Source organism: Toxorhynchites rutilus, chromosome 2 (genome assembly GCF_029784135.1).
Source record: "Toxorhynchites rutilus septentrionalis strain SRP chromosome 2, ASM2978413v1, whole genome shotgun sequence".
NCBI classification, from domain to species: domain Eukaryota; kingdom Metazoa; phylum Arthropoda; class Insecta; order Diptera; family Culicidae; genus Toxorhynchites; species Toxorhynchites rutilus.
The window spans coordinates 318,485,729-318,508,916 of record NC_073745.1 but is presented as its reverse complement, the minus strand read 5'-3'; the positions used below and the strand labels follow the sequence as shown (position 1 = coordinate 318,508,916).

Sequence of the window (23,188 nt, the reverse complement as noted above, 5' to 3'; positions counted from 1 at the left end):
TATCCAAAATACATATTTTTAATTTTTTTAAAAAATTTTTCATGCAAAATAGAAGTCATGCAGAAAATTTAAAAAATGGGCCCAAGATGGTAAAACTATTTTTGACGAACTTTGTGGAACATCGAATTTTTAGGAATTTTCGAAACTTCGAATCTTTGTATGTTAACAATCATTTTTAGCCACAAATTATGAATCCTGATGTGATTTGAAACAAAAAGGGTTATTATCAATCTTCTTCTTAATGTAGCCATTCTCGAGATATTTAAAGAAATATTTGTAATTTGTCTTTTATTGAGATAAAAAAGATTTTTTAGTATCGCTACGTTTTGTATTTACCCACATATCTTCGAATGTTTCGTAACGTAACTCCTAAACATATGTCTTCACCATAATGATGTATTTGGAAAAGTTGTTGGAAATTATAAGCGAAATCATAAAATCTCATGAACATGATGGTATAACACGACAAACATATTTGAAGGGCCTATTTACTATTAAAAAGACAATAAATTACAAATATTTTTTTAAATATCTGGAGAATGGCTCCATTTAGAAGGAGATTGACAATAACCTTTTTTGTTTTAAATAACATCAGGATTCATTATTTGTGATTAAAAATAACTGCTAACATACAAAAACTCGAAGTTTCGAAAATTCCTAAAAATTCGATGTTCCACAAAGTTCGTCAAAAATAGTTTTATCATCTTGGGCATATTTTTTAAATTTTTTACATGTCTTCTATTTTATATGAAAAAATTGAACAAGAGATAAAAAACATATTTTTTGATATCGCAAATTAAAATTTTATTTTGTAAATAAAAAAAAAGAGTACTAATTTTTCTTCTCAGTGTATATTTTTTTCAAATCGAGCCAACAATACTCTATAACTCTTTCTAACACACTATTTCGGTACGACTCATATTTTTTTCAGATATAAATTATCAAAAATTTCTCTTACTCAATTCGATACGCCCTTTTCAAAAGTTACGCTTGAGTCAAAAAATGAACCATGATGATGTATTTGGAAAAGTTGTTAGAAATTATAAGCAAATTCATAAAATTTCATGAACATGACGGTATAACACGACAAACATATTAAAAGGGATTATTTACTATAAATTATAAATATTTTTTTAAATATTTCGAGAATGGCTACATTTAGAAGGAGATTGATAATAACCTTTTTTGTTTTAAATCACATCAGGATTCATAATTTGTGGCTAAAAATGATTGTTAACATACAAAGATTCGAAGTTTCGAAAATTCCTAAAAATTCGATGTTCCACAAAGTTCGTCAAAAATAGTTTTACCATCTTGGGCCCATTTTTTAAATTTTCTGCATGACTTCTATTTTGTATGAAAAAAATTAAAAAAAAAATTAAAAAATATGTATTTTGGATATTGCAAATTGAATTTTTATTTTGTAAATAAAAAAAGAGTACTATTTTTTTTTCTCAGTGTACATTTTTTTCATATTCAACCATCAATAATCTATAACTCTTTCTAAGACACTATTTCGGTACGACTCATAGTTTTTGAGATATAAATAATCAAAGATTTTTCTTACTAAAATCGATACGCCCTTTTCAAAAGTTACGCTTGAGTCAAAAAATTCCCAATTGCTGTGAAAAACTCATATTTCCTCCAACCCAAACGGAATACACACTTTCAGTGGAGTCAAAAATACAAGTTTTTAAAATCTGCATTTTTAGGACGATTTCATTTGGAATTGCTCTAATACAAGATGTCGGATATAATCTTGATCTGTCAGATAACCTTCTGTAACAGTTCATGATTCCTCGGTTCTACAACGATGTTTGGTTATGATTTTGTGGACCACCATAAAGGTATCCGTGTAGTTTTAATCACTGATAATACACTGCGTTTCACAACTATAGAACCACTTATTTTTTTCTGAGATTCCAGAGATATGTAAGAAGTCGGTTGAATTAAAGTATATAGTGTAAGATATAATAACTATCTTCGTTTAAAAGGCTGGCCATTTGAACTTTATTGTTATGATCAGGCGCGAAACATTCAAAAAACTAAAATTCCAGTGTTTCATAACTATAGAACCAGATGGAAAAACTCTCACTCCTTTACAAAATTAACGTCAATTTCCCATGAATTACGATAAGTTTCTGATTCGTAGGTCATCTTTAGTTCTCAATCAGCTCGAATAACCCATTCGGGGTAGTTTTGACCAAGTTGCGTCATGTTGTAGTGTGTATCCTCGTTCTACGCAGAGGATACTGCTCGTTTAAGTTCTTCAAATCACTCATACTGCTTGTAAGCTGCATCTACTTTTAATATGATCACTCCTCATAAGTTCTTGATAGGGTTTTGATCTGTTAAACAAGCTGACCAGTCCAAAATCTGAAGCCCTTATTCTTCAAACCATTCCATGACTTTCCGGATTTTATGAATTGATGCCAAATTACCCAATTATTACATTGTTTTTTTTTTATCTAAAAATAGGAGTAAGTGATTCTGAAATACTTCGTTGTACTTCTGATTGTTCATTCGTGTTGATGGTAAGCTACGTAAACCAGGCCTTTTTAAAGAAAATTCTCTCCAAACCATAAAAACCCCATCTCCAAAGAAGCGGATCCAAAAACTGTTATGGAAGCTAATGCCATGGGTTTCACTATTTTAGGAGCTAAAAAAAATAAATAAATAATAAAAAGAAATCCAACTTGAATAGAATTTCTTCATACTGGAAGGTCTTATGGAACATGTCATGTAATTTTTCAACTCGTAATTTTGCAGGCGGCAGTTTGATGGTTCGAGAGAAATATTTTCAAAACGGCCTGGTTCAGATAGCTTTTTATCAACACCAAAGTACAGTCAGAAGTGCAATGAAGTACTGCAGCATAATTTATTTCTGTTTTTGCATCAAAAACACCGTGATAATTGGGAAATTTGGCATCAATTCGTAACATCCGAAAAGTCATGGCATGGTTTACTGAATGAGGGCTTCCGATTCGGGACGGGTCAGCATGTTTACCAGATCAAAACCATATCAAGAACTGAGAACTGAGGAGTGATCGTATTAAAAGTAGATGCAGCTTACAAGCAGTATGAGTGATTTGAAGAGCTTGAACAAGCAGTATCCTCTGTGTAGAACGAGATACACACTGCAACATGGTGCAACTTTGTAAAAATAACCCCGAATGAGTTATTCGAACTGATTGAGAACTAAAGATGACCTACAAATTGGAAACTTATTATAATTCATGCGAAATTGACGTTTATTTTGTAAAGGAGTGAGAGTTTTTCCATCTGGTTCTGCAGTTATGAAACATTGAAATTTTAGTTTTTCGATTGTTTCGTGCCTGAACACAACAATAAGGTTCAAATGGTCAGCCTTTTAAAAGATGACTTCTTAGATATCTCTGGAAACTCAGAAAAAATGAGTGGTTCTATAGTTGTGAAACGCAGTGTATGACGCTTTTGAGCAAATTCAACTATTCGAAATTTTCTAAAAATTTCCATAATTGTACTTATGAGGCGTCGCGCACAAATAACGTAACGCTAAAAATGCATTTTATGGAAACAACAACGCAACATCGACCACCTCCCCCCCCCTACACGCGTTACGTTATTTGTGCACAACGCCTTATCTCGTGTCTAATCAAGCCCTCTATTTTTTCGGTACAAGCTTTTAACATTTTATATACCCACAAGCAAATACCGAATCTCAATTCTGATGTGTTGTAAGACATCTGAAGATTGACATAAGTAGAATGACCATATCATCGTACGACCTTATCAATTATCCAATTCGTTCTGTCTAAGTGTCAGTTCCTATGTTTTGGATCATTACCCGATGAGTTCGAAATGTCAGATTTGGCTTCATAAAACCGAAACGAGCATCACCGTGAGTACCTTTTCACGTATTACCACATTTAATTCACTCATCGTGGTCCGACCTGAAGGTTCGTTAATACTGACGATTTAACGATTTAATTCTCAAACCGATCGAAATCCAATTAAATCCGTGATTGAACTGACGGTCCGACTCTAGGGGATCGTGTGTGTGTGTGCTGGGCGCCATATTGTGTGCGCAAGGGACGGACGCGCGAGGCGTGTGACGATCCGACGCGCATCAACCAAGCGCATTGGAGGAACCCGGTGCTTTTCAAATTTCACGCCATTTCGTTTCTGTGGATGCCCGACATCGTCGATCCGGGCTGTCGGGCTGTGGATGCCCGAGGCAATGAGTGAAGCAAAAAAAAGGCACCACAATACAAAGGGTGTCATGCCACTTCGGGCATTCGGTTCCCAACGGCATTGCGTGTGTTTGTCACGGTCCGGTCTGATCTTTCGCCCGTGTGAACAGTGTGTGAAGTGAAACACCGAGAAGGGGGCGTCACAAAACCCACCAATAGGCGCCGCACAGCGTAGCGCAAGTAGGAGAAACCGACGACTCTGGGGAACGAGACACACACGGTCGGTCTTTGTTCGTGGATGCTGCGAGTGTGTGGGTGAACCCTATTCGGTTTTCCATCTTTTTCCTCATCGCACACGCTTCATTGCGCGTTTCGTTTTGACGAGTTGCTTCGCCAGGCGGTCTTCGTAGGGTTTCGCTCTGTCAAACCTGTACTGCCGCAGGCTGTAATCTGACCAGGTTGTTGTTTTATTCCGTTGCACCGTTCCTTTTGCTTCCACCTATCAGGTTTTTGTTGTTGTTGTTGTTGTATTTGTCTCCTTTCAGCGCCTTTTCGCGATCCGTTCGTCGTGCGGTCGTACTTTGAACGGCGAGCATTGTGTATTTTGGACAGCAAGTAGGGCTATTTTATTGGCGCAGCAGTTGAGAGGCGATTTTTTCACTGGTTGGACGCACATTAGCGAAACGGCGAATCGGTGAAATAAAAAAAAAAACCCAACAATAACAATAAAATCAAACAAACGGCGCGCGGTTCGAAACACGCGACCCGGGCGGTCTTGCGACGGCCATCCGCACAGCGTGGGCGTATGAAAGCGTCGCGCTCTCGACAGCCAATAATAGGAATTACGGTGGCGGGCAATTGTTGCAATGCACTCTGTCAAACGCGTCGTCGTTTTCGTCGTCTCCAAGTGGTGTGAAGAATAGTGATTGCGGAACGTGTCGACGTGACAAATGATTGTTTATGAATTTTTATAAATTGAGTCCCCGCAGCTCTGCCGCCGGCATGTTTGCGTGGTGAGGGGGTGTTTGTTGTGTCGCCGTCACTCTCGGATGGAAATTATAGGCCCCGATTAGGGTTGGATTGGTGTGCTAATTGATACTGTCGCGTTTGATTGCGCTGGTGATAACGCTAAACAGCGGGAGCTCCCAGAGTTGGATTGTGTAAAGTGAGTTGTTGTTTGTTCAGGTGCAATCGAGAGTGAACAAAGGATTCAAAATGACCGATATGATTGATCTGAGGATGCATCAGCATATTGCTCACGAGATTTACCGACAGCAGATGATGCAGAGGATTCCAGGTAATGTGCCATTTGAGCCGCATTTTTATTCTAATGTATAATTAGTAGAAGACCAAGTTAACTCTTTGAACTCAACACTTTTTCGCTTGGGAACCCGTGGATTTGCAGCCAATTTCTTACCCCTATATAACACCTTTTTCAAATATTAGTCTTTGTAATATTTCTGTATATGATGACCCGCAATGTTTTGATTGGATACAAATCAGTCGAACATTCCACCATATTAATACTTCTCGATAAGCAAGAAGATTTCGTTTTTTTATGAAGAGACTGGGACTGCAGGGACTGCATATCCTGCCAAAATTCAAGTTTCCATCTCACTGACTTTCACGAAAATCAATCATTCTCTTGAAGCTCCATATGTGTCTCTGTTATGCATTTAATGGTTTTTAACACGTTGAGCCCCGATTTTTTTCCTGCTGCGTTTTTCATATATTCATTTATTTATTTATTGTCGTCAATCAAAACTGTAGACCGATACATTCTTAATACTACTTAAAATTACTTACTTAAAACTAAAAAAAACTAAAGAGAACTTGCTGGATAATTTATCCGTTCAATTTAGAAGAGTATTTTAACAAGTTACATAATCAAAAAAAAATTTTTTTATATATTTATTTATTTCGTCAAACCAGCGTAGACTAAATATGCTGCCCAAATATTACAGTGAAATTTAAATATATCTTATCCTATTCAGATAGTCTTTAAGCATTGACCTTGACATGGTTACATCAATTATTTCACTGTGTTCGTTACAGAGGCTCATCTTACGATTAATAGGACTATATTTGGCATAATTCGTTCTTCAGTAATCTATGTAGAAAATGTTAGGGTTTCTCAGGTGTCTAATCGGTGCTCGTTGTCCACTCGTTGTGATATGATGTCAATAATAAATAGAATCATGGCGGAGTTCCGACGTTCTTTTAGGCTTTTGATATTGATTAGCATTGATTAGCATATTAGCATTCATATGGAGGGAGATGATATGAAGACCAGCCTAGTTTACGTAGTGCAAATAAAAAAAAATATTTTTGTACAGATTCATTTCTGTCTTCGTGTGAAGTTATATAAAGGGACCATACAATACTACAGTATTCGAGAATTGATCTGACATATGTAATATACAATGTCTTTATTGTGTACGGTTCGTGGAAATGGTAACTAAAGCGTTTGATGAAGCTCAACAAATTATTTGCGTTATGGATGATTGTATTATATTGATCAACGAAGGTTAGTTTCGAATCTAAGACCACGCCTAAGTCTCTTACTCGTTGACATCTATTGATGGGTTGACTTCCCAGCTTAACACCATTGTCCAAGTGAGTTCATCTTCTAGTAAAAGTCATCAAAGTGCATTTCCTAACATTGAGCTGTAATAAACTCTTAGTGGACCATTTATAAAATATGTCAACTTCATTTTTGAATGTTTGAGAGTCTTCTTCATTCTTTATTTCCTTATACAGCTTCATATCATCTGCGTAGATAAGTGCCTTCACACTGTTAAGAAAAACGCAAACGTCATTAACAAATGAAATGAATAAAAATGAGAGCCTGGAGGAACTCCGGATGTAACAAATATTGGGTTTGAAATTTTCCCATTCAAACTTACCATTTGCGTGCGGTCAGTCAAATTTGATTTCAGCCATTTCAATAGCTTGACTTCTACCTCTATTTTTTGAAGTTTTAGAAGGAGTAAGGGTATATCAACACGATCAAAAGTCTCACTAAAGTCAGTGTATAGAGCTTCAAACTGATTACCATTATCCTTTGCATTCAAAGTGAATGTGACAAATTCCAGTAAATTATCTATTACCGGATTTGAATATTAGTACAAGAAAAGAGCTTTCGCTATTTTTGGAAACCTTTCTGATTCCAAATACTTATAATAAAAGTGGATAAGTTGATTCAGATGCCAATTTTTTTTTATTAAAAACCGGTGGAATTCCGTCAGGACCTGGCCCTTTCGAGACATCAATCTTATTTAATGCGTCAAAAATTTCAATGTAAGTTAGTTTTCTGACTCCAACATCACATGGAATTTCTGGAACAGATGCAAAGAAGTCACGATCTCGGTCCTCCTCAGCTGTTACAATATAAACTTCTTGAAAAAAATGTTGCAAAAAGGTTGCAAACTTTTTCTGGGTCATTCCCCGCGGTATCATCAAGGTGCTTTTTAATTTTGTTTTTATGTAATTAAAGAAACTTCCGGGTTAGACCTTATGTCCGACTCTGTTATTAAGTTGTAATCTTCGAAAGCGCTTTTAACAGTTGAGTTGAGCTGCTCGCAAATGTTCAGATATTTTTCGAGATTAGCGTCAGATTTCTATTTGTTATAAATTTTATGTTCCTTCTGTTTTTTATTTTTTAGATTCTTTATGTTTTGATTAAACCAAATTGGATATTTTGTGTTTATATTTCTCCTTTTTCGTTTCGTTGGTATCTCCTGCTTTATAATTTAATTCAGTCCGCATCAAGATCTTTTGCACGTTATAAGTGTCGCCCAAAGATACTTTTTGTATAAATAGGAAATTGTCAGAAATTCGACTAGAAAGTATTCCCATTTTGTAAAACACCCGAAAACAAACCGTATATATTTCTATTTTATTATTTTGCTTTCCTACCAAAAAGCTCAACGTCGTCTCCTAGGGACCGTCGTGGGGCTCAACGTGTTAATATAGCCCACATCAAAACGAACGATTCTCAATGAATTTTCGTAGGGTACATTACAGGTTCTCGATGAATATATCTTCAAAAATTTGATAATCACCACAACCGTTGGGATAAATGCAGAATTTCATTATTCCCAGAACATGGAAAAGCCAAATCAAATCGAGTTGTGCGATATGCAAAGCATATATGTTTTGAATTGTCACATAAACATTTTATTGCTATTTTGAACACTTTGGCTGACATTCAATTGTGCAACAATATCTCAATTAATATCGTGCCTTGTGTTGCGAGAAAGGCAAAGCAAAATCTAGAGGGTGGACCACGTTGCCAAAGTAGAACGATGGACTCATTGTATTCAATTCGCGTGTGAAACGTAATTTGAGAATTAGCTTACTTTTTTGTATTCTGGTTGCCCTGAACATAGCCGATGATTTGCTTGGTTTTGTCGCACGAGACGCATCGAACAAAATCAATCGCATATAAAGGGTGTGTCACATCAAATTGCATCACGGAAAAAACGCTGTAGAAATTTAATTTTTAGGAATTATATCTTCAGCTTTCGCTTATAATCAATAAGAGTGTATAGATCACGTTGGCCATGCTTCACTGTCAATTTTTCGTAAATTTGGAAAAATGTCGTCGAACGAAAAAGAGCGTTGTGAAATTAATCCTGTGCACTCATTTCGAGAATCCGGAGTTGTCACATCGGGACATCGGTAAGATTCTGGGAATCGTCCAATCCACGGTCAGCAGAGTACTAAAACGATACTTCGAGAACCTAACCATCGACCGGAAGGTGAAGAACGGCAAAAATGGATGCTCCGTCAGTGAAAAAGATCACAAGTGCGTAGTTAAGCAATTTAGACGTGATCCGAGAAGTTCGGTCCGGGATGTCGCCAATAAGCTGAATTTGTCAAGTTCATTCGTCCAGCGGACCAAGCAGCGGGAGGGCCTGCGTACATACAAGGTTCAGAAGGCTCCTAACCGCGACGAAAGGCAAAACATGGTGGGGAAGACGCGAGCCCGGAAGATGTACACCGAAGTGCTGACGAAGCCGCATTTCCTGGTAATGGACAACGAAACCTACGTCAAAGCGGACTTCCGTCAGCTGCCGGGCCTGTTGTTCTTCTCCGCAGAGGACAAATTCAGTTCCGGAGGAGATTCGCAAGCAGAAACTATCCAAGTTTGCCAAAAAGTACATGGTGTGGCAAGCGATCTGCTCTTGCGGAAAGCGAAGCGCCCCCTTCGTGATGACCGGCACGGTAAACGGGCAGGTTTACCTTAAGAAGTGCCTACAGAAGCGCTTACTACCACTATTGAAGCAGCACGAGGGCCCGACCATCTTCTGGCCGGATCTCGCTTCGTGCCACTATTCAAAGGACGTGTTGGAGTGGTACGAAGCCAACGGGGTCACCTTCGTGCCAAAGGAAATGAACCCGCCCAACGCGCCGGAGCTTCGCCCAATAGAGAAATATTGGGCGATTATGAAGCAGGCCCTCCGGAAGAACCCAAAAGTTGTCAAATCGGAGGCGGACTTCAAGAGAAAATGGATTTCTGTTCAAAAAAAACTACAACCTGACGTTGTACAGAACCTTATGGACGGGATAAAGAAGAAGGTGCGAGCATACGGGCTTGGGCTCGAAGTATGAATAAAAAGAAAATGCCAAAAGTTGTTTAATAGTTTTTATTTTACTGTCTAAAATTCACAACAGGATCGGTCTACTGGGCGAATTTATACAGCGTTTTTTCCGTGATGCAATTTGATGTGACACACCCTTCATTCCAACACAAATATGAGAAATTTGTCATTTTCTGGTTTTTATACATGAATATTAACAAAGGCACCGCTAACATCGTTAATGAAACCAAGAAACAATCGCCACGAAAAAAAACATGTAAGACCGAAGAAAGCTAGCATACCACGAGGGTCGCCCAAAGTACATTATAATTTATGTTGCTTCTGAAGATTTTTCATATTTTTTAAAACTCTGGAAATAAAAATCTCCAGGGGGGTTAACAGCAAACTTTAACCTGCAATTCATCAAAATCAGTGCTGTTACAGTTCCTTCGTTAATTGTTTTGATAATTAGACTAATGCCAATTCGTGTATATCACGTTAAAAATTACTGTATACACTTCCCACCTAATATGAATTTGAAGTTTGAAGTAATATTTTACTATTACTTCTATTACATTTTTAATATTTTTTTTATTTTCTCATAGAAATTTCTCGTATATTTCCTAAAACAGGATACGAGCTAAAAAAAGTGATTTGTTCGCATATTCTTTTCGCTAATTCGAGGGTAACGACTTTTACAAATGCGCAACCCAGTGTTCTACTACACTGTATACGCGTCACTTCCCCTTGCTTTAGACCTAGCACCGTGCCACAGAACTCGTGGATTTTTGGATATTCAGGTTTTTTCGGTAAATTCGCATAATCAATGCGAAAGGTGTTTTCGCGACGGATCATCGCGTAGCCTCACAATGGTTCACCGTTGCCACGTGGGCTGAAGACAGCAGACGATAACTTTTCAAATAGTATGAGATCGACTTTCGTGGCAATAGTAACAACACGCGTCTGCTTGACACGAAAGTTGAGCGCTAACTGTTTGTTTGTGACTTGTTTGTTCTCCCCATTCAATCTTACCACTCGAATTATTTACTGTCAGTCTGTGTGAATTGTCTTTTGCTGATGTTATTCGATCACATATTTCAGAGTTGTTATTTCCATCTTCAATTCTTTCTAATTGCCCATTCTCTATTCTGATAACATGTGACACTATGACACATTCTACTATTTGAGTCTCAGGAGCAGGAATCATGAACAAGTTTGACAGAGTTTTTATTAACTGTACCACACCTAATCGCTTACAAGATAAAACTGGTACCAAGACTCGAATAGTCGGGATAAAAACCTAAATAATGCATCTTCCAACGTTTTTCCAGTGCCTTTCTCAGTGTTTATGAATTTACCATTTCTAATTTTTCTAATAACGGTTCTTATTTTTCTCGGTAGATTAGTTTTATGTTTCATATTTTACCCTTGTCCATTGGTTGAGCAATAGATACTGAATTCGGCATTTGTGGAAAAAAGCTCGTATTAAGATGTTATCAGAGAACATTTAGTTCCCTCAAGGGTGTTCATGAAACGGTTTGAGGTTGTATTTTTTTTTGTTAAAAACTGACAAACTTCCGGAGCAAACTGATTTTGAAATCATTCACAAAATAGTTGCCGGTTCATCCAAGCAAAATCAGTACCTCGGTAGTACACTGGCAGTTGCAAAACTTAGAAACATCGAAGGTCATTCGATCTTCCAACTATTATCAATGACAGTTTAAGAGTATCAGTAAAATAGGAGCTCAAAATGAAAATTATTCGGTTTTGTCAGTAATGATTTCTGCAACACTTTTCTTCCTCCGAATGAGTTGATGTAAGGTTTTCATATTTTGAAAAGTAAACTGGATTCGTCGCAATTATATAGGGGAACCCGGGGCCAGATTGCCACCTTAAGCTAATACGCGTTTTTGAATGTTCTTTTGTTACATTTTTTGTTGCTGGTTTGTTCATTTATACTCCTATTTAGGTGTAGCTATGCATCAAATTGTTCAAAAGTTATGTTTACTATGAAAATGTTTCATTTACAAAAATGATGTTCTTGGCTTGTATTTTTCCAGTACGGGGCAAGAGTACCAATCTTATAAAAATATAATTTTTGATGAAAAACGCACTGTGAAATTCACGGTGGCTCCAAAGAACGCAAACCCAAGTTCTGGTGGCGTGCACGAAAACCGGCAAACCAATCTTCTCCGGCCAATTTGAATGTTTTGTCGAAAGAGTGATCTAAATTATTTCACTCTGCGATTTTATACACCAGATTCGGGATGTCGTGTGTTGTCAGCCCATAAAATAACTTCTGCATATTAAGGATGTGACTCACGAGTTACTCATCCTGTCGTTTAGAAAACACAGTTCTAAAACGGCCTAACTTCTGCACATATTTGGCCAATGTTCTTCTGGGCAAACTATATTCCTCCGCAGCTCGGCTCCATGATTTACAGAATGTACGGCAACAACCATAGTTTCCATCTGCCACTGGTTTCAGAACGAAATCCGTTCATTTTTACAAACCATGACCACAATAAACACAACCACGATTACACTATTTGCGTTTGACAGATCGAATTTGAGGTTACGACTATGGCATTTTTACCCCGGTAATAATGGCTCGTTTTGCCCCGGAAGTTGAGAGATAACAAATTTATTTTTTATTGAAATAAATGCGTACGATTTAAAATAGTTCATACAGTAAGTTGAAGAAAAATGATTATTCTATTTGTATTTATGGGTGGAGTCATGCAAACATATAGAAACTGAGGGTATTTCGTTAATTTGCGCCTGTGCGTTCTTATGTAGATTGCAGTTGTAAGAAGCTCAGTTAGTATTTATCTGTTTTCCAATAAAAAATATTTAAGGTTCTTGCTGAGAATATGTGAGATATATGAAGTATCTGTAAAAAACTAAGTTCTGTAGTTAAATCATTGTAAAAGATGGAAATAGGTAAAATAATCAGATGGGCACTCTTGCCCTGTGTGGCACTCTTACCCCGGGTTCCACTACCTGGTTGAAACTATTCATTACCCGACAATCGTTTTAAAACTTTGCGCCACAAACAATATTTGAAGATTCCGAATCTCTTTTTAAAATAAAGGCACTACTAAAATAGAGTGACGAAGGTGCTCCAAAATTACGTACAAATTGCTATTAATTTGCGAGTAAATCATTTTTGAATTTCTTTAAAATGTTATCTGCGATGTTCAACTTTCTGGTGCTCTGGTCACGTAAGTCTTGACATGGAAGTGTAACGTTCATGTTGGATATCGTCAAAAACCTTGTCATTAATTAAATTAATTAATGAAACATACCACCGATTCGATTCACGTCCCGGAGGATTTTTCATCTCACCTATTTGTCGTTCTAAAGGAAAAATTACAATTTTTCAATTCGCAAAAGCTGTCACAAAAATGTATCACCGGCTACCTTCAAATATAACTTCGACTATTGACGAGATAGAATACTGTATCACAGAGTCTTAGACGAATCAAACTTGAGAAACGTCACAGGCTGTACATTTTGTTCCAAACAATCAAAGAGAAAGTTGCTCGGAATCATCCATAGTTGTTGATTCTGAGCTTATGAAAATAGTACGAGAGAATTTCAAATGAGATGCGCAATATTCACTACAAATCCAACTGTAACAAAATTTTCGTAAGGTACGTGAATACAGCTGACCACTGGAAACGGTATAAATACTTGAAAATCATTTATTCCGATAATCCATCGTTTTTTGTTCTATAACTCAACGACGATTTTTTTTTATTTTGAAAAAAACGTGATATAAACGAGACGATAAAACGACCAGCGTTACTGTATCAAGAAAAATTGATTCGAATTAGAATCCAATTTGAAGCCTTAAGTCGTAATTATTAATGTCACTGATGAGTTAACTTTCGTGACTTAAGGAAGATAGTATTGTGAACAAAAACCTAATACACCTGACAAATATTTGAATATAGGTTGTAGGCGCATGATTAACAATTGTATTTTTAAATAACTGGATTTTTGAAAAAATACGCCGCTACGGTTATATGGGTAGATTTAGAATCCGAAATCAAAAAACCGGTTGTATTTCGGGATTGGTTAAAGGTACAAAAATGTTGTTTATACCAAAACACAGATATTTTATTGTTATTTTTAAAAAAGTATATATAAAAAAATATTCTGTTACAATTTTGATGAATTTTCATACTTTTCTTCGGATACCCTCCATCGAAATTTGGATTCTCTGTTTGGTCAACCCAGCGGCCATTTTATTCCACGATCCCCTCATGTGTGCACCATCAATTTGGTACTATTCTTCAATTTTCGCTCGACAATTGTCCAATATTTTTCAATTGGGCGGAATTAAGCGCCATAGCGAGGATTGAAGTCAGGAGGCGATCTGGCGTAGTGGTAACATCCATAACTCTCACGCTGAAGGTCACGAGTTCAATTCTCACTCCCGACATTCTTCCGAAATGGAAGGTAAAAGTGACGAACCAGCCAAAAGTGTTGAAAATCACTATATAATACAGACAACAAAAAGGATTGAAGTCTTTTTCAATCGAGACGATTCTGCAGGCACTCTTCTCTATACATTTCTGAGTCCATTGCCTTGTTTGTGACGAGAACCACATAGCGAATTCGTTTTTGAAACTGGGTTGGCTACAAACTGAATCTGTAATAAAAAAAAAAACGTTTTCGGGCTCACGAATGAGGCGGTATGTTGGTATGCGTTATATAGTCTGATTTGTTTGTATTTGCGATGACAAATGTACAGTGTCGACGTCTGGTGGCGATATTAGTGCTTGGGAGGTAAGTTATTCTCTATCAGATCAGAAGGATTAAGTGCAACGTAAAAATATATAAGTTTGAATAAAAATCTCTACTTCATGTTGTTTGATTACCTAACACATGTAGTCCTGACACTTACTTAACCATTTGTCGATGCATTACCTGTTTGTTCCACAAACAATTACCATGATAATATAAAATCATCATCAGACACAGTTTTCGTTTGATATGTTTTTGCAATTTAGAAAAAACCTCTAATTTCATCACATAAAATACGTAAAAGTAAATTTTCATTCATAATTTTTATTTTAAAAGCATGTTTATTCCACCTGAAAATCCATAATTATTTCCGGCGCCCAATGAAAGCATACAAAGCTTAATGCCGTCTACGCGAATATACTCTTCAAAATCAGAATCCGCATAATCCAATAACACAAAAGCAAAAGCAGCAGGTTTTCCTTTTTCAAAGTCTTTATTTTTAGATTTTTCAAAAACAATACTCGGAACTTGACAGTTCAGTATACAGCCATTCCACTATAGTGGTATTCAGATTTCCATGGAAAGTGATAGTTTTGTTCTTAATATTTATTTTTTTTAGGATTCCTTGTTCACAAATACGAAAAAAGTAGCACAAAACATTTACAACGAGAATGATCTGACAATACGCGAATTTTTAATCGATTATTTTTGATTTGCTTTAATTTGATGATGTTCCAAGTAAATAGGATCAAAACATTGCTTGCTTAAATTAGTGGGAGTGGAGTTGGATCTCCAAAATATCAATTCGTCCAATTCGGATCGTTGAATATAAATAATAATAATAATACTAATTCTCATTTTTCAAAAGTTTTGTTTATTGTGAACAACACCTAAACTACTTCAATGTGCCGGGATTCTAAATCAAGAACTTTTTATTCATGATTTGAATTCCAGAAACTTTTGCGCTTATACCCCGGGCAGAGTTATGCTACTCTTTTAATAATAAATTTCATCGTTAACTTTTGATCCGTCCGGATTTAAAATCATCTTATGAATGTGCTTTTTGTTCCGGGTTTGTGGAACACAAATATTTGTTTTGGGGTTTGCCATTTTTTTGTCAACTGCTAGGTATAATGCTTGATACCACACTAAATTGACACAATAGTAAATATCAGTCACATTAATTCAACATGCAAACCATTTAATAGTTTTGGTATGATATTGAATGTAATGGAAAAGTGTCCAGATAAAAAAGCGTCCGGATTCAAAGGAATTACTGTAGTTCACGGTCGAAATAAAATAGATTCATCCATACAACTGCTCTGCTCTGCAAGACACATCGGGCTGCTGTTCTATAAATAACTCAACAATGATTAATCAAATGTCTCCGCTGCCCGGTGGTCTAACTGGATAATGGGAGATCAGAAGGAATACTCTTACGCCTAAATGGCTACTGTGTAAATGTACCATGTGCAAAATGGTATAGAAGGGAATACTCTTACGCCGAAAACTGGCAACTGTGTAATGTGCTAATTATAAATATGATAAACATGTGACATGTACACGATTAAAATTCGGCTCTGTTACAGCTAAAATGCTAATGAGCCTAAAATAAACAAATGGGATAAAAAAAACTCTAAAAATAGCATATTTGATACCGAGACATGTTATGTAAAAATCCTCAGCTTACAAGAAAAAATATTAAAAAATATAGCGCCATCCAGTCCAAAACCATGAAAACAATAAAAAACGACTAAAATCAATAACTGCGAAAAAAATCCATTTGTTTGGCAAGTTCAAAAATTTCAATAAAAGGCTAGCTCATTGGCTTAAATTTGATATGTCGATCATCTAAATTGGCTCAGTGGTTCAATAGTTATTGTTGCCACCACCAGCAGATCGGCAACCCTGCCATGCAGGACGACAATAGTTTAGAGATGCCTTGTCATGCTTAGAATAACTTGTCATGCTGATGAAAACAACAGAATATACAACAGGATAATCGTAATTTATAATATTCATTAATATCATTTTGCTATTTTGTTTGGTCCTTTTTCGCTCTGAATTTGTAAGTAAATAAGAAATTAATGAACTGATGATGAAATAATGCCTTCGAATAAAATTATAGCTTGAAGCTGTTTAGTACTGCTGTCTGGAATTAGCGCGATTTGTTATTCGAAAGAATAGTTATGATTTTTTTGAAAAAGGGTACTTTTGGGAAAAAGTGGAAAAAATATTTTTCAGACCACCCTAAAATGGAAATGGTCACCCTAACGAAAAAAAAAATATCGGTCTAATATTTTCCTACAGGAATCCTACAAATTTTCCCAGAAACGTATGCTTGTTTTTCGGTTTGAATATACCTGTTTTGCGGTATATGAAAAATAACATATTTGACATTTAGTTTTTTTTCGACCCTATGATATGTATTTACGCGCACTACATAGATACTATATCAACCAACAATTTTATTTTGTTTGTTTTACATGTAAGTGGAAGTAATGATTTGAGTCATCCTTCCATCATATGCAATATATTGTACATGACAGGATTCCAGACAGCAAAACGTTCCGACTTTCAGCTGAAAGTACAGCCACGCAAAACCGAAAGCCAACAAGTACCAACATACAACAGGAATACAAAACGAAATCGAACCGTAAACGGCAAAGATTTGAGTTATTTTCTTGGGGGAACAAATTTTATGTGGTCCCTCTACGCCACATTTTTTTTAAGGGTAGCACAATCTATTTTTTAAAGCTTCTGATGAAGTTTTGTATATTTGTATTTAGGATCTTTATATGTATGATTGTAATTCAATATCTAATCGATTCTAATGGTATGTTCTCTCCATCGTTCTGCTCCACGTTGACCAACTATTTTATTTAACATATAATACGTTTCCCGAATAAAGCGTATTTTGTTTTAAATAGCTTCATATGCACCATGAAGTTTTATGGTAAACTAGTTAGATCACATTGTATGAAGATTACTAATGAGAATCGAATACAAACTAATTAAATAAAAAAAGCAGACAAGAAAAGAAGTTAAGATTACTTTACTTATTAATTGTTGTATATGATTGGGTAATATTCGTTTTCAGATGCTAACCGAGCATAGCTTGTTTTCGAATCACCGTTCTTAACTTAGTTAGAAAAATGATTTCCAATCTACTATTCTCTGGTATATTTTGAACAGGTATGATTAGATAGGGATTCGGAATTCAGTATTATTACCCTACCAGATATATCGCTATCATTATGCAATAATTTAAGGAAACGCCTATAACCATCCCTATTAGTTTCCTTTCTAAATATTTGACTGTAATGATTTTCACCTAAGATGATTATTTTTGACATTTTCCCCCGTTTGTATGTCACAACTATTCAGAATATTATTTAATTATTAATGGGAATGTACACTTATTATTTGAATATTACAGGTCAGTTCAAATTTATTCACATTACTCTGTGGGTTGATTTTTAGTAAATTGAGAAAAACGACATTCCTGTTCATCGGCTGAAGCGATGACCCTAACATACAATTTGGACTATGAGATATTCACCTCAATCACATGATGTTTAACACTAGAACTACCGACATTTGTTATACACCTATTTCTACCAAACCGGTCATTTTTTTTTCATTTTTTTTTTTAGCTGTCAAAATATAAAAATTCGAAATAAAATTACATGGAATAAAATATATTTCATTCTAATATTGCAAGTACATGATGAATACATCTATTTGCATAAAATATAGCATTTTAATTCGTATTTTTATTTAGACACTAGCTAACCCGGCAAACTTCGTCCCGCTCATTTACTTGATTAATTCTCGAGTAATGCAGAAATTTGTGTTTTTTTTTGTATGGCAGCCACCCCTAAGAGAGGGGGGAGGGGTATCTAACCACCATAGAAACATTCATTGAACCCTAAAGTTTCCATATGCCTAATTTGGTTTAATTTGCCTGATTAATTCTCGGGTAATGCAAAAATTTGTGTTTCATTTGTACGGCAGCCCCCTCTAAAAGAGGGGGAAGGAGTATCTTCACACCATAGAAATCCATCCTAAAACCTCCACATGCCAAATTTGGTTTCATTTGCTTGATTAATTCTCGAGTAATGCAGAAATTTGTGTTTCATTTGTATGGCAGCCCCCCCTTTGAGTGGGGGAAGGACTGTCTAACCATCATAGAAACATTTATTGCACCCTAAAACTTTCACATGCCAACTTTGGTTTCGTTTGATTGATTAATTTTCGAGTAATGCAAAAAATTGTGTTTCATTTGTACGGCAGCCCCCTCTAAGAGAGGGGGAAGGAGTATCTTATAACCATAGAAACATTTATTGCATCCTAAAACCTCCACATGCCAAATTTGGTTTCGTTTGCTTGGTTAATTTCCGAGTAATGCAGAAATTTGTGTTTCATTTGTATGGCAGCCCCCCCCCCTTAGAGAAGGGGGGAGGGGTCTCAAAATATCACGAAAACCTTCCCCGGCCCCAAAAACCCCTACATACCAATTTTCATGTCGATCGGTTCAGTAGTTTCCGAGTCTATAAGAATCAGACAGACAGACAGACATCACTCCATTTTTATATATATAGATAGATAGATAGATAGATAAAAGACAAAAAAGTTAGGGAAATAGAGTGCAAAGTGCAAAGTAATTTTCGAAATGCTGTAGCTTCTTGAAAAATCAACGTACGAAGAAGGGGTGCATATCATTTAGAAGCTCAAGCTTCCTTGTTTTGGAATATGTAATGAACATTTTTTCATCTGGGTGTATGTAGATGAAGTTTACAAAAATATCAGGAAGTAATAAAAAAATCGATTTCTTTCTGTCTTTTCAAACTTTTTGTAGGCTAACACAATTTTTTGCTAACCAACTCAGTAACAATTCCAATCAACCTTATTAAACAACTTTCATTTGATTCCTATAACATTCATGTAGGACTTTAACATGCAAAGATATTTTTGTTTGAATGAAAAGTTACACCTTAATCTTTGATGATACATAATTCAATAAATAATTATCACATCGAAAACGGAGAGGTGGTTCTGAAAACTCCAATAATAAAGTTAATTTGTTGCTTTGACGAAAAAAATTATTTGATTTTTTTTGCATCAATTAAAAAAGGGCCAAATAACGTTTTTATACTATTTTAGAAAATCTTCTGTAATTTTGCAAACATTGCAGTAAATTGGAATGTTAGCAGTTAAATTTAAGCATAGTGTATCCCCTAAACTCCTGTGAACATTTCATATTTATACGCTCAGCCGTTTTTTCTAGCCGATCGATCATAGTTTGGAGTAAATTAGAGCAACACTTCATCGCACACTGTACCAAAATTACAAAATGCTATGCGGTACTCCAAATGAACGATTCGTAACTTCCGTTCTCATGGGTTTGTGGGTATGACGATTGTAAGGAGTGATGATATTCACACATATACTTACGTTTTTTTCACATGTACACACACTCTACCCCTCCAATTATTGCTTTGAAAATGGTGTTTATTTATATCCTCCATGGAGTGCATTCAGCTTTTTTGCGCAGATAGTTCCATCAGGAGAAATTATAGCTATGTTGACGGTTGTTCTCATCCAAAGATGACGACAGTATCAACATTCTTCTTAGTCTGCGTAAATTGATTCTTTTTACTATTGCTCTCTGAGGAAACAAACATTTTTTTTTATGATTGATCATCTATATTTCAGATACTGGTTAAATTTCAGAATTTAATTTCATAAACATCTTGATCGATATCAGCAAAGTCTTCTTTTGAGTCTGTTACGTCCTCTAAAACTTTTTTGCCTTTTTGGGTTAGGTTTTATAACTAGATAAAAATATATATTTAGAATATTTTTATTTTTTCCCCTCAATATAGTACAAATATACACAACTTACCTATACTGCAAACTCCTATAACTGTATTTTTTAAATCAACTCAATTGTTCACAATACTGTGAATATTTCAATTGAACTAATTTCAACATTACCTATTTCTACCGTATACAACAACTGTCAATGAGAAAATAAAATTGCATCACAATATAGTGCAAAAAATTTCCCAAATTTTGCGGTTTAGAAGCTGTAATTGTTCCGGAAATTTTGATTGGCTGGCATTTATATGTTAATCTGCCGTAGTGGCAGATTAACGTTGTTTCTAAGCAATTTTGGAATTAGAAATTTTAAAAGTCACGACCGGTCATTTGGTCGGTCGGTATAAATAGGTATACCACATATGTATTTCAGAAAAATTGAAAGTGAGAGACCAAAATAATTTAAAATATTGATCAATACATGAATTTAGAAAAAGTCATAACGTCATAAAATCTTGCGAACACATCATATGACCGGTCATTTTGACCCATTCATGGATTCATTACGCAAAATCATTCGTTCGTCGTACTTTTTATTCAATAAATCAAGTGTAGCACGCGCGATGTGGTATGTCGCACTGTCTTGTTAAAACCAGAGCTTCTCTACATAAACGATACTCAATTGTGGTACAAAAAATCGATTATAATGGCAATATTAAAGTCATTCCAACGGTTTCAACCCGAACATTGGACGTGATTTCTCAAAATGAGCTAGAGCATGTATTGGAGTCACTTTTTTTTCTAAGAAGTGTTGAAAGTGAATTGTTCCCACCAAGTATCAAAACATTGGACAAAAGACATAACTCTTTTCTCATATTTTTTCTCAGAATACACAAACATGGATTCAGTGAAACAAAACAAATCATTCAACAAAAAAAAACTTCACAACAAATTTCCAAAAGCCTGTCTGTTCGTCGATATATATATATTCCTCAACCAGAGCAAATTATTTTAAAATCAAGCCAAACGTCGAAATATTGTGATCGAACCTAAAATGGTATAAATTTATTCAATGATTTGCGATTCAAAGTAGACATGTGAGACATGCGTCTGCATTCGTAATTTTATTATGCAAAAATTTCTGTGATACAACTTTGTTTATTTGTCATTCGTGTGAACTCCTAATTAATTAATCAAATTATAATCAATATTGATTGATTATGAAATGTAACACAACAGTGTTGCATTACCCAATCATAAAAACTATCTCTCATTCAAACAACTTCATTTTTTTTTCAAACAATCTTTCAATTAAGGCATCTGAATATTGCAGATCATATCTATCGTGCGATAAATATTGACTGTGACTGGATTGGGTATAGTTCCTTTTCGCATTAACACTTTCGACGCCCCGTCACCCAGATATGGGTGACACTTTCCTCGTTCAAATTGAATAGGATTTTTGGAAGGAATTTGATAGAATAGGCACCTAAATTTAACTATAGGATATAAAGAAAAATAATAAAATCATAACCATAATATTATACTGTTTATACTATACTTTTTATTAATTTAACGAACGGATGGTCTGTTCAGCAGTTTTTTGGAAAACCCCTATACTATGACTTTGCCATGTGTTGTTGTCATCAATCCGTCTCCAATTGAGAACAAATATTGCTGGATCCGGTAAAAGTTATCTACAAACTAAGTTTGATCTTCATTTAATAATTTATTCGCAAGTTGTGCCCTGCAAGAAACTCAAAAACGTTGCGTTGGGCGACGAACGTGTTAATCCCCTCCTATCGAATATTAACCAATATACTAATTGACAGTATTCCCCTAACCATCCTCCATCCCATGTGAGTAGAGATAAACCCAACCATGCGTCGACCCCGGCCCTTATCCCTGCCAGCAAACAACGACAGATGAGCATCGCATCGCACCGGAGGAAAGCCACCACCATTATCCGGGAACCAATTGATGAATCGACAACCGAGCCCCGAGCCGGAGTCCTGTTTGTTTTAGAAAATTAGTCTCATCTCAATCTTTCATCTGTTGGTTTTTGGAGATATTGGAACCTTTTTTTCTTCTTGTTCCCGGTTGGTTTCTGACGTGCGTGATGATCCTCACCGCAGGGGATGATGATAAATGGTATCTGTGCTGTGCGAGAGAGAGAGTGAAAAATATTAAAATTTGTTCCCTAAGCGCCCTACATATGTTCTACCTGGGAACTCGGTACTGCGCCATAAGGATTGATTGAGAGCAGGAATTTGAGGTCCTGATGGACAGGGATCAGCAGATAAAACAAACAAACTGCGAGCTGAACTGTGAACGGCTGTGGAATAATTAATTTTGGTTTTCCATTCAAAAATGCCGGGGCCAAAGGTGATTGTGTGTGTGTGATGTGGCGATGGTAAACGCGAGCGCTTCGAGGGTACAATTCCAACAGGTTGAGCTGGCTGGTTCAATCTTGATGTGTTGGAACAAATTTTTTCGACGGTGAGAATGGAAAGCTTGATAGAATCTTGACGCCATGGCACGTCTAGGAGTCTAGGATTATGCGGGTCTCGTGTTGTCATTTGTGATTAATTTTGTTTGCACTTTGAGCCATCGGGATCGATTTGAATTGATGACCAATTTATTGAAATTTCTAATTCAGCTTTCCGGGAATTCAAGAGACAGTGTTTCGGTGTTGACGGAGTAAAAACTTATTAGGTGGAGATTTTTCTTTCCCACTCGACAGAGGTATAGTAAGAAACAGTATTTTCGACATATTTTAGGGTTTCATGAACATTTAGAAGCAATATTGCTAGTGACAGGCTAAAAGTTTTGGAAAAAAGATGATTAATGAAA

General features: G+C 35.8%; 1 protein-coding gene across 1 annotated transcript in view; it reads left to right on the top strand.

The window, feature by feature from the left end:
* The first annotated feature begins 4,651 nt into the window (after positions 1-4,651).
* Positions 4,652-23,188, top strand: part of LOC129770987 (T-box transcription factor TBX6-like) — a 100,614-nt gene continuing 82,077 nt past the window's right edge. The window contains exon 1 of the mRNA XM_055774207.1: positions 4,652-5,469. Within this exon, the coding sequence (XP_055630182.1) occupies positions 5,388-5,469 (82 nt within the window). The 5' untranslated portion in view covers positions 4,652-5,387. The remainder of the gene's footprint in view (positions 5,470-23,188) is intronic.